Genomic DNA, 17,565 nt, shown 5'->3' with positions numbered 1-17,565 from the left:
TAAAATAAGTTTTTAATGACTTATTATTTATAATATAATTTATCATGATAATATATAGGTATAACTAAGGAATTATAAATCCTAACTATCATAGATAATAAAGTACATATTAAATATTACTCTATTATGGTATTGTATTTTATATTACTCGTAATTATAAAATAACGATCAAACCATGAATGGTTTATTTAAGTTTTGTCAAGACGAGTAGAATGGAATTATTTTTATGTTAATAAAATATTTTAATCTCTAACCCCATAAAACATGGTTGATATGTTTTTTATTATATCTTGGAATTGCATTGTCAAATCTAATTGAATTAATACCTACTAATCTTTCATAATTACTTGTCTTATTAGGAAAGGTCTTATGACTTAGATAAAGATTACTGATTAGGGCTTAAAAATACTGTACCCCGTCTGAATACTATTTGAAAATTTAAATATCTCTTTATTATGTAGCAATTTTTTAAAAAATATTTTAGCTATTTAAATGTAACGTCTTTAAATTATGTGTATAGTTTCGGTTAATTATATCCATTAATCACTATCTATACTCTATAGGTTAGAATGTTATGGCGATTAAACCAATATTAATCGTATCTAATTTATTGGTCCCTTGCCGCCGGATGTACATTACAAATTTACAATGGTAGAGGAGTACCAACTACCAAGTACCAAGTATGAAGTAGCTATTCAATATTCATATTGCCTATCACAATATCAACAAGTCACGAATTGACTGCATACTAACTACTAAGCGTAATAGGTAATACATTTTATGCTGATGTGTTCGTTAAATAACATATAGCAGCAATAGATACTAGATAGGAACTTAAAAATAATTCTGTTACATGCGTTTTTCATACATAAAAAATACTCTTGCTCCTACATAATTGTTTACATAAAATTATTAAAAATGAACGATTAATGTAAATCTTAATGTGGATTTGCGTTTTCGTGCACAACAATATAAAGTAATAATGAATGACAAATGTGTACTCGCACGTATTACGCGAATGAAGAAACATCTAAATTACTATACCTACATATATTATAATATACTCGTATGTGTAATAGGTAGTAAAACCTGGTTATGAATGCATAAAATACAGACTCGCTGTTCTACCTGTATGATTCAAATAATGTGACTTGGTAAAATCAAAACAGACTACAGAACATAATATAATATAACATTCCAGACCATCGACGAATACTCAAACTTCGGTGACGATTTATTACTACGAGAAAAACCTGACCTCCGAAGAAGCCGGAAGGTTAAATAGTACCTAAAGTTGTCTTTCTTTCATTACTGTCGTTCACGGACACTCGATAGTTGAGTTATTTCACGTTCAACTTTCCGATAATTAGGTGAGTGGTATTCATAATATTATTCATATTATAATCGTTTTCCATTTTGCTTTTAAGTGTTTTGCGTATAAAATTATACGAGTGCCTATAGCCTATAGGTAGATCAGTTCATTTAATAATCATGTTTTATATTTTTTTATTTGTAAGAATTTTAAGTTTAGATTTAGACGAAGGAGTGAAGAGGCAAGACTGCAAGAGGTATGATGTGAAATTTGTGGCCCACTTTAGCATATATAGGTACCTACTTGATATTTCACTTATTTAAACTTAAAATACATATTAAAGTTGAACATTATGTAGGTAGGTACCTATTATTAAGTCGTCACACACGATCCGTTTTATTATTCGTATTTCGTTCTACGTATTTTATTTAATCAGTTCTAAGCATTCAGGTTTTCTAACATATATAATGCTGTCTGCTGAAAACAGTAAAAACTGAAGGACGATTCAGTTATAGGGGCAACATGAAATAATCAACTTTTTTGATTTTTCGATCTAATGAGGCGACAGTCTGTCATTAAATGTCTAAACTATTACGATGTAACTGATGTAAGCTTGCAAGTTTGTGTGGTTTGTCGGTTTGTGTATGCGCAATGTTTAGTTCTGCTTTAATTCTATTAACTTAATTACAAATATGTTCATAGGATGGATAGCTAAACGAGTTTGTGCATGGGCCATAGGGTGCTTTAAGGTTTCCATTAATTCCATTTAAAAATAAAATGTAATCAATTGTTAGGTATAGAATATAGATGTACTAAAAGAAATAAGTTCACTAACCAACAAATGCAGAGTGAAATAGGATCAAAACACTAAAATCATGTATACATTTTATTTAAAAAAAAGTTAATACTTTTCAAAATATGAGTATTAGATATTGAAAAAAACAGAAATCATATAAAACATATTAATAACTAATTACTAATAATTTATAATTTTAAGAGCTACTGAACTCCTGAAAAATATTAAATAGATTACTTAATACACAGAATCATTGCATACAAAGATGCCCTTGTTTACAAAATAAATAATTATTTTAAATCATTTGAAGGTCCCTGTGCAATAACCGGATACGTCCACATTTTTAAAAAATCGTTTTTTGATATAGAAATCTCAAATCAATTTTTATAAAACTTGGTGTTGGCATACATTTTTAACAATACACAATTCAAAATAATATTCAGTTATAATTAAATTTATTTATTTATTATTTTTGTTATAATATACCTATGTCCTATTGTATTTAAATTAATTCACTTTAAGAAATAATATGTAAATATCAATTATATTTTTTTAAATATACTTTTGATATTTTTTTAAATGTAGATATTAATCATAGCGACAATAGTCAATAATAAAACAAAATGTATGAAAATGTTAACTAATTAATTATAATAATATTAATAACTATTAAGTATTAAGTAATTTTTCTTTCCATATTTTATATTTTTTTTTTAAATTTGAATTTGAATCTGGACTTAATACTAATAATTTATTGAATTATTTAACCAACATCTATGAATTGGAACCTTAGGGCTTAAATCGTATGGTCTAAATACTAAATATTGTCGTTTATAAAACCACACATATACATATATATATATGTATATGTGTGTGTGTATAAAACAGCCATAGATGACAGATATAAACATATAATACACGAGTTAACTATTACAATATCATTGATGATTAAATGGTTTAATCCAGTATTCCAGTGTAAAAACGGGTTTAAACTTTAAACCCGTATGGCCGTATATTATAATATAAACGTATAAAAGTATATTATAAATTAATAACGTTAGTAAATAGGGAGACATATTGAACCATAAAAATTAAAACCTGTTTTGGGTCCTTGATCAAGTATTTACAGATATATAGATAGACATAATTTTAATTTTTCATTGCCATAAAATTAGTTTAGAAACTTCATACTTTTAATTCTTATAATACAGTAAATAATAATTAATTAGTTATAAACTTATAACGTTATAAGTAAATACATTTAAACTATGAAATATAAATTAAATCATAATTATTAAACAATTATTTATTTATTTGTATGATAAATCTTTAATTTATTAATTAAATTACTAGGTACTTAGAAAAAGAATAATATTATGTTCTATTTGTTTAGTTTTGTTTTTAAAAGTGAACAATGCGTGTTCAAAAATTCTCGTATCAGTCGTATCACCTTTAATCGGGGCTAGGTAAATTGGGTCCGCGATAATTTGTGTTCATTTTGAAAGCGGTAAGTTGAGTTCCGGGCATAAAAAGGTAGTAGGTAAGTTGGGTCCCAGCTATAAACTATTGGCGCAACTAGGTCTAAAATATTAAAAAATTAAATTTTAATATTTTGTATTTATATAATTTACTTTTGAATAATTCTGTGTTATGGATGAACTATTACATGTACAGTCTGAGACTCTGAGACACATTAAATTACAAAGTACAATAAAAAAAAATAAAATTACGCTCAGTAAAGAAATACACTTAAGGGAACAAATAATAAAATACTCTTATACTAATAATATTGTTAGATTAGAATTTGTTAAATGTTTATCATTTAAGTTTTTTACCTAAAAAATGATATTTATACATACTAACATTTTTTTTCCAGGACTCAATTTTTAATTATTTATACCATATATGACTTATTAATTAGAACATGATATTATAAAAACCACATATATTTTAATTTTTTTTTTTTTCGGAACTCAACTAACCTATAATACCTTTTTTCCGGGACCCAATTTATCAATCTCCGTGGAAAATTAATATATTTAAATGCTTTTTATTTTTCAATAATAAGTATGGAAATTCTGATTGAATGGCATAAGATTCGATTTTAAAATTATTACACTCACAATTATTATAACACTCTTTTATGCAATAAGTTTTTGAAATTTTCTAGATAGCCATTTTGTTGATCATATTTTTAAAACAGTTAAAAAAAAGAAATATTTAAATTGAGTACAAATCGACCAAGTTAGAGCAAATTATGTTTTTGAATTTCTTAGAATAATTGATATGTCACCTATAACAAAATACGAATTGCATGTTATAATCAATTTCGATTGGAATACTGATTTTTTTCATGACAATTTGTGAATATATAATTGTTAGTGAAACTTTCAGTCATCAGTTAGGATTAAAAAAATTCAATTTTTGATAACCAGTATTTTCGCATTTCAATAATAATATATCCATTTCAGCCTGCAATACTTATACAGTTATATACATACCTACTTAATCAACGTTTTTATTTGAATAGAAATAGCAATAGCTGTATCTTATCGTATACTGAAGACTGAACAACGAAACTGGTTACTTATTTATTTTTGAGTATTTTAATTATCGTGAAGTGTACCTAAAATTACGAAATGGGTTGTAATGTGTAATCTTTTGTTATATATGCAATTTATAATAAAAATGCTTACGCATATAGCAATTTTGTAAATGATTACTAAAACTATTCATTGGTGCTCTTTCTTTATAGCTATCTGTGTCATACATATAGTACTATCGTCTTTAACTAAGTATAACTTTTTTGTTTTGACCTATTTGGTTAAACATTTAAAACATTTACCTAGCAAACTAACTATTATTCTTAGAAATTCAAAAATATAATTTTCTCTAACTTGGTTGTATATTTTATTCAATTTTAGTTATTATTTTTAATTGTTTTAAAAAATATGATAAACAAAATGGTAATTTTGAAAATTAAAAAAACTTAATTGCATAAAAAAATTGAATTTTATGCCTTTCAACTAGAAATTCCATACTTATTACTTATTACTGTAGAGAACTTCAGTAGTCAGCAACTATGGTTGCAGCAGTCCACTCCAAAATTATAATTAAATTTAATATTTTTGATATTTCCTTAAATCTATATTCTATACATTTTATATCTATAAATGATAATTTAATGCGTCTGGGTAATATATTACGTCAAAAGATTTACGATTTTTCGGAAGAAAATAGAGAAGATGCTTTCATTCTTAAAAATGAAGTTTGGATTTCTGAACGGTCGTTTGTTGTTGATATATTGAAGTACACCAATAAAATTAATATAAAACTACAAAGTAAAAATAAACTTATTTCTGATATGTGGTCTCATATTAAGTCATTCGAAATATAAAGTTAAAATGTTTACGGTTTTATCTTAAAAAAAAATGAATTATCATATTTCCTGCAGCTTGTAAACAATTTTTTGAATTGTCAACATTTTAATTTTCATCGGTTGAATTTTTTGAATCTATTTTGACACTTCAATACGATTTTAATAATCGCTTTCAAGATTTTAATCAATGTTCATAATATTTTCAATTACTCGTCAATCAATGTAATATTGATGTTGAAAACGTTCCTGTTGAGTTTTAAGTGAAAATTATAGATTTTTAGTCCCAAGATGTTCTAAAAAATGCATTCAAACAATTGGCTTTACCTTTTTTTTATGCTAAACTTGCTTCATAATTTAAAAAAATTAAAAACATAGTTGCAAAATATATATTATTTTATGTTTGGATCTACATATATGTGTAAACTGGCCTTTTCTCTTATAAAAAAAATTAAAAACCAACACCAAACACGCTTAACAGACCACCTCCACTGCGTGTTAACTGTTAAGGCGTACATAAGTTATTTTGATATGAAAAAATAGCAAACAATATCCAATAATGAAAATTAATAAATTAAAAATTTTTAAAATAAGGTTAGAAATTTTTAATTTTTGTCCGACACAGCTTGTGAAACTTTTTTAATTTTTGAATGAGGCCCCAGAGTCCAAAAAGGTTACCAGCCACTGGTTTACTGATAATTTAAAATTATGTTTAATCATTCAAAATTAAATAATTAAAAAAAACATCTATAATAAGATAAAAGATATAGATACAAATTATAAGATACTTACCTAATTTCGGACATGAAATAAAAACGACCTATCAATTATCTGTAATTTTATTTTTATAATTTTCGTTTAAGAGGAGTGTATTTCTGCATGTATTGTATCCGTCTTATACAAATGTGTAAGGCAAATTTTACGTTCAGAATAATTCATTATACTCTGGTTCAGAGTGAATTTAATTATCTATAATCAAACTTAATAATCAGTAAAAATGATACGGAAAAAACACCAGGTAAAAAACGATAAGGTATTAAACGACAATATTATGATTTTAAATATATACACAAGGACAACGTAATTATTTTCACTTTTCAGCATTATATCACATTTTAATATTAACGTTTCATTACCACATTAACAGCATGCAGATATCAAGATTATTATTGTCACATTATTATGATAGCAATCGTCATGATGGACCAAATACTCGATCGTAATTATGTGTAACACAAATCACAACTTTATAGGTAGGTATCAAAAATATTTAAATGGTGAAAGAGACTAAAGTCATTCCAAATTTTTTACTGCTATACGCCTATACCTTTTATTATATGATATTATTTATTTATAATTTTGCTTTTTAATTTGATAGTTTGATAATTAACTTTAAAATTATATTATATTATAACTTTATAAGCATTTTAAAATTGTCAATTTTCTGTTATTTGTGACAACACACGACACCATCTATTCTCGAATATACATAATATTATTTATAGATCATGCTTTAATGATAAGATAACATTTCTAACACTTGAATATCAGCACTTATAATTAGTAGACATAGTCAATAAAATAAAAATACACGCTATTGGTATTTAAAATTAGGTACCTTATTTATGTAACACGATGACGACGTATTAATTTATAGTAAGCATAATCAATTACAAATTATTTAAATATAATTCGTCATAAACGTATGATAAATCAAGTTAGAAATGTTATTGTTTATAGTAAACAATTCACTTAATTCACCAATAAATATTTTTTTTAAATAATTACACAAGTGCTGAAGTTCACAACAATTAATTGCACTTATTATGCAATCAAAGTAAATATTGAACCACTAAAATATTTAGAGAATTATCATTACTACATAGTTTGTAGGGTACCTACTAAAATATCAATATGTATTTTAATTTTTATGTCAGGACACGTCATGACTGTGTCAAGAGTCACTGCTTATCTATACATACCCACTTTCGAAGATCGAGTAAAGAAGCTGACATTATTAATTTTTAATAATCCTACCCAAAAAAATTCGAAGTATAAGTACTATTTGCAATACAAATTTTATTTAATAGCATTAAGGTCCTGATCAAAAAGGTAAAAAATAGGTATATAGATGCCTATTGCTTTCCAGAATAACTTTTTTTGTAAGTCTTATTAATTTTTAAAAACCGATACTAAATAATAGATTATTTGAACGCATAAATATAAATCTTATAAATAAAGTATACTAAATAATATGTACTACAGTAATATAAAAAAGTATAGACAATTTACGATTTATAATAATAATTAATAATAATAATAAAAAAAAAATAATTATTTTATAAATTAGTCAATACTTTTATTCATAGTTATTTTATATTCTTTTAATAAAAATATGCATTACGTTTTTTAGTGAACAGCTTCACAAGCATTTGTAGTTCTTTGTAATCTACTCGAATGTTTACACCATATATGAGTAGGGAATTTAGAATATTCGAAAATATAGTCATCAATTTTAAAGTCAATTAATAAAATATTAATAATCATAATTCATATATTTATTTATTTTTGTTAGTAGTAGAATAATTAGCCAATAGGTAATATTTATTAAAAAATAAAGCTCATTTAAAATTGTTGATCTTCCCATTTTAATATTATTACTAATAAAATGTTTCAACTTTAATGTGTCTTCAACAATAACAGTTAGATTAACAATATACATTTTAATATCAAAATGTATATTGGTACCTATTTTACTTAATACTTACGCAACATTTTTTTTTCAAATATATTTGTTAAATTATTTTAACAAAATTAATTGTTTATCTATACATTTATGTTCTTGTGTCATGTTTCTATAAATTATTAAAATACCTGCTTATTAGTTATTATCAATATTAATAGCCAGAATAATTCAAGGTTATTTTTTTTTTACTTCAATATATTTATTTATTCAACATTATGTTTATAAAAATGTTGGAGACGTGTCAAATTTTCATATAAACACGTTATCACTAATTTTGCTTCATTTTTTACTTTTTTAGTAAGTAGGAATTTTTATTTAGTACTCAGTTACTTAGCTATAATAAGTATTAAATTAATGTTTAACTACTTGTATATTTCTTAATTAATATTTATATTTATATAATACAAAACAATGTATATATATAAAACAACATAAAAAAAACAATCACTTTCTGTTTTAAATATTTTATTAAATCTACTTTTTACCATTAAATATTATATATATATACATATATACATGCATACATTATACTAGTACATATATAGACATATAGTATAGTAATGTGAAGGCAGTATCAAAATAACCTTCATGATAAACTCGACAAAAACGCTCAAAATGTATAGTTCCCTAACGTATATCAAACAATAAATTTTATTATATTATGTTCGTTCAGTTTTCTATGAAAAAATATAACATAATAAGAGTTATGAACTTGTATATTAATATTTAACTCGGGTCATTGAGTTAAAATAATTGTTTTATATATTATGTTTAAGCTTTATTCAAAAGCATTAAAATATTTATAGGTTAAAATAATTAGGTATATATTTTTGATATATACATACTAATAAATAATAATATATTTATATGGCTTAATGGTTATGTACGTTATAACAGAAAATGTAATATTTTGTATTTTTCATTGAGTTAAAAGACTTATGTTTTTTTTTCATTTTACTTATTAGTTATTACATGGCCTAAAAATAATTTTAGACCGAATAAAAATTTTTTTTAAATACTGTTAAAAATTTATGAATGTATAAAAATACTTTAAACATTTTATATAAGATCTTAATTAAGTTTTACTTGTATTTATACAAAAATTATAAAAATGCATAGGTTAAATTTTTTTATATGCATTCACATTTTTATTAAATGCTTCAAAATCATGAAAATTTACAAACTATAAGTATTTTGTAGTAAAAAATGTGTAAGATCTTCAATTTATATAACTAAAATATAAAAATTGAATACAATGTTCCTCGTGAGTACTTCATATCACCAGGGCTAAAAAATCTAAAAAATATACAAAGACTATTTATATTTGTAGTTTAAATTTGAACGAATTTATGTATTTTAACAATGAATAATGATGTTAATTATTTTATTATTATTTTCGTGGGGTCATAAAACTTTTATATGTTTTATTAATTTTTCTATTTGCAATGAAATTTTCTAAAATGTAGATTAATTTTAATATATTATCTATTTATATACTATGACTCTATTTTCACTGTTTTAGGGTGTTTAAGAACTATAGTAATAAGAACTAATTATTACTTTAAAAATTTAAACAATTTTATAGTATGGTGTAAATAATAAATATATAATGTTATTATATTATATCATAAATCACAATAATTAAATACTAATAATATAATAAATGAAAGGGTTTTGTAAGAAATTATATCAACCTAACGTAATATACTAAAAGTAAAATAAATGGCTTTAATAGCTATATCATAAAATAAATTTAGTGGTACAGGCTGACATACCCTCTCCGATCCAAATCGTTTTTCGTGAGCAATAATATGAAAGCGGTACCCACTTCTTGCTTATTATTTTTTTTTTTTTTTTTGAGTGTTTGTTAATGTAAAATTTTAACGATATTGGATATTCAAACATAATAATACAACATTATTGTAGTAATATACAGTGAATCTATAGAAGCGATAACACATAACCTACAAGGTCACTTTAATGTATTATCAACTTAGTGTAAAAACTGGAAAATACAAATACCAACACGTCAAAAAGCACAGCAATCATTTTCAGCCTTCGTCTTTATTCCACACCATTACCACCAAAATTCAACAACGCAACCATACCTTGGAAACCAACAGTCAAACACCTCTGCAGACTCACACTAGATAAGAGGCTGGCCTGGTGGCCATACATATCAACAAAATAACAACAAGCATACATTGGTATACCACTGCCTATCGATGCTATTTCCAATAATAAACAAAAAATTAGGTATTCATAAAAAATGTTCATTCCTAATATACAAGCAACTGCTACTTTTATAAATTTCTTATGAATATTCAATCTGGGGAAATGTTCGGCTACACATTCAAAAAATATTATTTAATATATTAAAAAATTATTTCAAAAGAAGGTTTCAAGAATTGTTACAAATGCTCCGTGATTCATTCAAAATATACATAAAGACCTCTAAATTAATAAAATGTAAGATCACATAATGACATAAACTTTATCAAAAATGTTCATAATTCAATACACAATTCAACAGACTCACTACACTACTATATATACCTCTATATCCATCCGCCACTTCAACGTAATTTAAAATTTTAAAACGCGGCCGCCAATACGACCTCACAATTAAGTTATATTCTATCCATTTATCTTGAATACGTCTATTAATTTTGATGTTTTTATTTTTTATTCTTTGTTCAATAATTTGTATATAATATTTGTCAAATATTCATGTAAATCGCCTATTTACACACCTATTAGTATATTTATATCTATATTAGATTCATGTATTGATATTGTTAAAATAGTCTCAAACTTTTTATTCTATATTATCCATAAATATAGATAAGATAGGCTAGAAATGTCTTATCTTATATAAAAAAAAAAATTTTGTTATTTTGTTATTATTCGATAGAATATTAAATGTAATCTTGTAACCTAAAACGTTCCATCATAAAATAAAGATTATACAATGAAATAAAATATTATATACATAAAAAATATTTATATTAATTTTTAGCTATATTTATTAGAATTTAAAATGCCTGAACTTTTTTTTAAGTATTAATAAAAATTTTAGATTCTGGGTGGAGCGATGATGAAAGTAATGATTTTACAATGATGTGTGACTTTATTTTTGTGAATGAATACATGATAAGTTGCTGATAAAATGCTTCAATTTTCAACTTTTGAGGGTGGTTTTGAATAAAAAAAATTGAAACTTACACTTTACTCTTTAGAGAGGTTAAAATCAAAAATGTGTAATACTTTTTTTTTAATCGGGAAAAATAAGCAGAAAATTAAAGAAAAGCAAACATTTTTACGCTAAACTAGATTTTAACTAAATTGATTTCTTTATTTTGTTATGCAAGTAATTAAAAAACAAATAAGCGTTGAAACTTCAAATTACAAATACAATCATTTTTTACATATTATTGTATAAATTTAAATAATATTTAATTATATAATTTTCAAAGTATTTTGAATTTCTTGATTCATATTATAATATGACATATAACGACAATTTTTCTTTTTTTATAAATGTCAATAAAAATTTATAAATTAGTAAAAATACTTGGAAATTAATGGTTCCTAATAAGTGGTTAATTTTCTAATTAAAAAGTATCGAAAATGTACAATTACAGTATTTTTTAAATATTTTAAAATGTTGACAAACTTCGTGAAAATATCGAAAAATGCTGGTTATATTGTTGTTAAACATATATAAACAACGTTCAATTTATACTTAAGATTTTAAAATTAAATTAAAAATAGTTTATAAGTTTTTCAATCTATATAAAAAAAAATTTAATTTAACTTTTAATAAGTATTTGAAATTCAAATATTTACAATATTGGATATTCCTTGTATACCTATTAGTTATTTCTTTCCAAATAATTTATATTTTTTGTTATAAAATTCAAAACATTTTGAGCTATTCATAGGCATGGCAAATTTTTATTTATTTTTATAAATATCGATTAAAAAATATTATTAAATAAATTATTAAATATCAAATTATACAGCAGGGTCGAAATTCTGAAAACTTTAACATACAATTTCACATAAGTTGTTCTTATATCTATATAAAAATATTGAAAACATATTGGCATAATTTGTTTATATGTATTTAAAGTAAGAATTTTGACGAAATTCATCTTAAATCATCATAAAAATTGCTAGCTATTTATTGTTAGAAATTCATAAAAACTTTTCTTTTTAAATCTAAGTTTTGGAAATTTAATGCAAGGTTCCTCATAAGTAGAGCATACCGAAACCATAAAATCCAAACAATTTAGAAATAATAACAGCGTTAAATGTTTTTTTATATAACAATTATTCGTGGAAACTTAAAACTTGTATGTATATTATATATTATGATTAATATTTTTTTATTTTAATGATAAGATTTCAACATTCAACAAGGATATTATAATATCTCGACAATTATTAATTATATTATAATGAATTTTATTATACATATACAATGTAATTTTTGATTTATTTTAACATAATATAATATATTTTTCTATTTTTACTGTTTTATGATATTTAAAGAAAGATAACATTTAATTTCAAGTTATATACTTATCTATAATCTAAATTTTTATAATATACGTAGTATATATATTATTAATTATTATAATAGTTCAATATTACATTATCCGAGATAAAAATATGTTAACTTACTGTAATACCAAAATTAAAATAAATGGCTTTTATAGATATTATATAAAAAAAACTTTCACGAAATATATTTAATGATATTATACGTAATATAGACTGACTAACTATTTCCGCTTAGAATTTTTTTTCGTGTACCTACAATGATATATCATTGAATTCAAATTTAATACACCCATAAAGTGATCCACTCGACACCTAATATATAAGAGAGCGGCACCTCCTCTTTTTTTAGGATTGGTACATATAGAAATTTATAAATATTAAAAATATATGAGTATGTTTTATTTTTATAATAAGTGCTTAAAGTTTGAAATTTGAAAAAAAAATTAAAATTCTTAAAATTTGTTTTTATCGTATTAGGGTTAAAAATTTAGTACAAGGTTAAGACGAGTCTTTTTACATATTATGCATCATTCTAAAAAAATCAAAAATACATAGGCACTGTGTAAAAAAAAACTTTTAAAATTGATTATCAATAGTAAATACCAATTTTTGTTATTACATATGTTATTAATATAAAATTAAAACTGTTTAACATTACATGTAATATTATTTCCTTTACAATACAGTTTTTAAAAGACACTTATTAGTAATTACAAGATATTCATACCTAGCTGCTTTTAAATATTTTTAAAGTACCTACGTCTATATTCAATTATAAGCTAAAATCTATTCCTACAAAAAAATTAAAAAATAATGCGAATTCTAGAAAACAATGTGTAATATTATACTTTTTGAGTCGAAGGGACAGTCGTGGAATTAACTTCAAGGACATAAGCAATTCATTAAGCGTCTAAATAAACTTTTCGATGAGTATTTTTTGCATGATTATAGATTAATTAAAAAATTGATAAATACTTTAAAAAAATATAAAAAACCCTTATTATATTTTGGTATTGTTAAAAAAAAACTTTGAGATATTGTATTATCTTAAATTGACTAAAAAAAAATCGCTTAAACTTGATTAAATTAAATTTGTCTTGCAAAATTTTAAGCATGCTTAAAAATACTTGCAATTCGATGTGGCCAAAGTTCAAAAACTTCTATAAAGTACTGTTAACTTTTTTTTCGAAAAAGGTAATTTGGGTCGAGTGATTTACAAACTTTTAATTTTATACTAACAAATACTTAAAAATTAGTACATTTTAACACGGTTAAAAACTTGTAAATGACGTGACTTCTAAATTTTGAAAAAGTAAGTAATAAAATTTAATTTGATTTTGAAAATTGATTTCTCATTTAATTAAAATTTAACGATGTATTAAAGACGTTTATTACAGTTGTCTAACCGGCTTTTTCTAATCAAAGAGGGCTACTTAAAATTCGTATTTTTATTGGAAATTTAATAAATTAAATTAAAATAAACTTGAAGCAAAATTTAATTTAATAAACATGAGATAAACTAAAGGAGTCACTTCAAGAATCTTCTTTTAATCATAGTTTATTGTCAAAAATTACGAAACAAAGTAAAATTTCTTTATTTTTAACAAATTTAATTATTTTAATTTTGTTCAATGTTCGGTACTAACTACTACTAGTAATAGTTACAAACTACTACTTATAAAAAAATAAATTTATTTATAGGTATGTTTAAATAGATAAATATAAAACAAATAATCGATCTAAAACCAGATAAATAATAAAATATGCAATATAAATCATATATAAATATATTATATAGGGCCGATTTGGATTAGATATTTTTATTTGAAGTATGTATAAAGTTCAAATGTTATCTAATTTTTTTAACGAACCGAAAGTAAACTACATAATATTGCATATATAATATATTATATGTACCTATGCATTTATACCTACGTATATATTACATAAACATTAAGTTTCCTGGTTTTTTTTATATATATAATATTCTGTGGGAAAAAATAATAATTATTGTATAATTCGTTTAATTTTAATTTTAATATCACTGAGACATACCTATGCCTAATGGTTACCTTGTCCTAAGACCGATCCCGAATACATATGTTTTTGAATACGTTTAAATTTGAATACATTAAGTATTTTGTCATTTAGATATCACACTGACACCGTTATTTTAGTTTTAAATAATTTTATAGTATTTTTGTTTTTATTTTTTTATAATTAGTCAACTAGGTTAAATGGATAATAAATACAAATTTTATAAAATATGATTAAATATATTCTGATATAGTTTCAAATTTGATCTGCAATATATAATATAGCATATTTTATTAAAATTACTACCTTTCATAAAGCTGATTATACGCCTACGGTTATCATAATCAAAATGTATAATTTATTAGTAGACACATTACTATAATACCAGTAACCAGTTATAATATTATTTCACGCAAAATTGAATAGTTTATTCAATCGTGAGTTAATAAGCGTTTTATACCATGGAAAAAGAAAACACAACTTTATTTTAAACATTAAGTAATATTATAATTATAAATTAATACATTTTAAATTTATTGCATTTTAATACATTTTTTAGTTATAAAATATTATAGTTCAAATATTTTGATTACAATTTAAAAAATTGATACGCTATTTTACTAGCGCAGATCAATTGACTAATAAATGTTAATGATTAAGTAATTAAGTATATAATTTTGTCATTTAATATTTTAAATTTTTATCGTGCAACAGGAAGTAATCGTGTTTCCCAGGTATTATTATGTATTAATTGAATTTAAAACAAAAACTCAAAACCTGGAGAACTCAATGTAACAATCTTATAATTCCATATTTCAAACATCCATCTATAAGTGTATATATATAAATAATATATTAATATATGACATATTAAAGGACAAGACGTGTTTCAATAATATCATTTTTGAGATTTGATTTCCTGTTCAATGTAATCATATCAAGTGATGTCTGTAGGGCTTGTATATTGTTTAAAATGTACGTAATATGTACATGAAAATCTTAGTCAAAGCAGCAACATTTAAATAATCTCAATTCGCATTTCCCTTAAATGAAAAAAAAACAATATAATATAGGTAAACATCGTTAAATTATAACTAAAAATTATAAGCAATATAATATTATACCTATTCTAGACGGTATTCACGCGCGTATTATTGGCAATGTTGGTTCACTGTTTTCGTAGAGGTGGCAGCGGCGGCCTCGGCGGGTGAAATATTGACATGTTTTCCGTACCGTGTACGCGCTGCAGCCTACAGTCAGTACTCAGTGGCGTGGCGCCTGTCCGCGGAGTAGTTTGTTTTTTCTGGTCGTCCGTCGTGTAGTTATAGTTTTCGTGATTTTTATTGATCGTTATCGTCGTATTTTTCCCCTTATTTTCATTACTCACAGTTTTAGTTGATATTGTGTTCTTAAGTTTTTTGTTTATTCTTCCAACCGAAATTTGTTTAGGTACGCTGCAAAATGTCGAAAAGCGTATACCTTCCGTATCACGCGACATCCGAGAAGGCTCATATCAAGTCTATGGAACAGTATCGGGAAATGCACAATAAATCGTTGGAGTCGACCACGCAATTTTGGTCGGAAATTGCGGCACAATTTCACTGGGAAACGCCGTATGACATCAACAATTTTTACTCGTATAACTTCAACATTAATCACGGACCCGTACAAGTTAAATGGATGGAAGGCGCTACTACAAACGTTTGCTACAACCTACTGGACAAGAACGTGCGTAATGGGATGGGTGACAAAGTAGCTTTTTACTGGTATGTTCGATAACTGATAATAAATAAATTTTTGTTTTTTTTTTTTAAAATTCAATTAGTAAACTGTTAAAAAAATGAAATATGTTTTACATATTTTTAAATTTACTATAAATACCTAGAGCAAATACAAATAAACATAAACATCTTCTCTATTAGTTATCTAGTTAATCTTCTAGGAAAATGTTTTGTTGTATAGGCGTGGTAATATTAGCCTAGGTTTAAATGTTTTATAGCAAACAGTTCCTTCCGAGGTTCCTTCTGCTTTATTTAGGTTATTTTGGACATTTTTATATTAATTAATTATCCATATTGACAGGTTAGCAATCCTGTTACATTGTGCAGTTATTTATTTTTGTATAAACACTATAAACAAATGCTTTGAGTGCTATTCATAGAACTTTATTTTGAAATTTAGAAATTTTTATTTTCATTTGACAAGCGGCGGCCAATACTGGGTAGGTATGCGCAAATTAGTAGCTACTTTATTGTTGCTGTATGTAGCAGTTTAGAACATTTAAACTACAGGGTTAACCTTTGATGTAATAAGGAATACTTATTTGATTTTTACTTATGTAGATATTTTCCCATTTACAAGGGCTGTTACATAACTGTTACATTACTTTATAGGTAATATTTTAAGACCTAATCTCTGAAAATAATCATTAAAAGAACCAATATATTGGAAGGATTAATCTATTAATATGATATGGTTATTATTTTATAATATAAACTATATAATTAATGGTATGAACGTAGTATGCGAATAACGAATGTTCCGATTCTGGACAACAATGCCCTATATAAATATTTCCTATACCTATATAATTCGATTGACGTTCAATGTTCATAAATATTAATAAGCGAATGAACAAACTAGTTACCTACTTACTAAGTAGATTAATTTGAATAATGTACTTTAATTTTCTTGGCTTATACACGTGTCAGTACTCAGTAATAAAGCAA

At 24.0% G+C, this 17,565-nt stretch overlaps 1 protein-coding gene across 2 annotated transcripts in view; it reads left to right on the top strand.

Annotated features, from left to right (window-relative positions):
• The first annotated feature begins 853 nt into the window (after positions 1 to 853).
• Positions 854 to 17,565, top strand: part of LOC132919854 (acetyl-coenzyme A synthetase) — a 32,253-nt gene continuing 15,541 nt past the window's right edge. The window contains exons 1-3 of one of the 2 annotated variants that reach the window (XM_060981743.1): positions 854 to 1,130; positions 1,202 to 1,370; positions 16,286 to 16,602. In XM_060981743.1, the coding sequence (XP_060837726.1) occupies positions 16,298 to 16,602 (305 nt within the window). In that variant the 5' untranslated portion in view covers positions 854 to 1,130; positions 1,202 to 1,370; positions 16,286 to 16,297. Of the gene's footprint in view, positions 1,371 to 16,285; positions 16,603 to 17,565 lie in introns of both variants that reach the window. The other variant, XM_060981742.1, reaches the window with a different exon arrangement.

Source organism: Rhopalosiphum padi, chromosome 2 (assembly GCF_020882245.1).
Source record: "Rhopalosiphum padi isolate XX-2018 chromosome 2, ASM2088224v1, whole genome shotgun sequence".
NCBI classification, from domain to species: Eukaryota; Metazoa; Arthropoda; class Insecta; order Hemiptera; family Aphididae; genus Rhopalosiphum; species Rhopalosiphum padi.
Note: the sequence above shows the minus strand (reverse complement) of the source record. Positions and strands in the feature narration are given on the sequence as shown.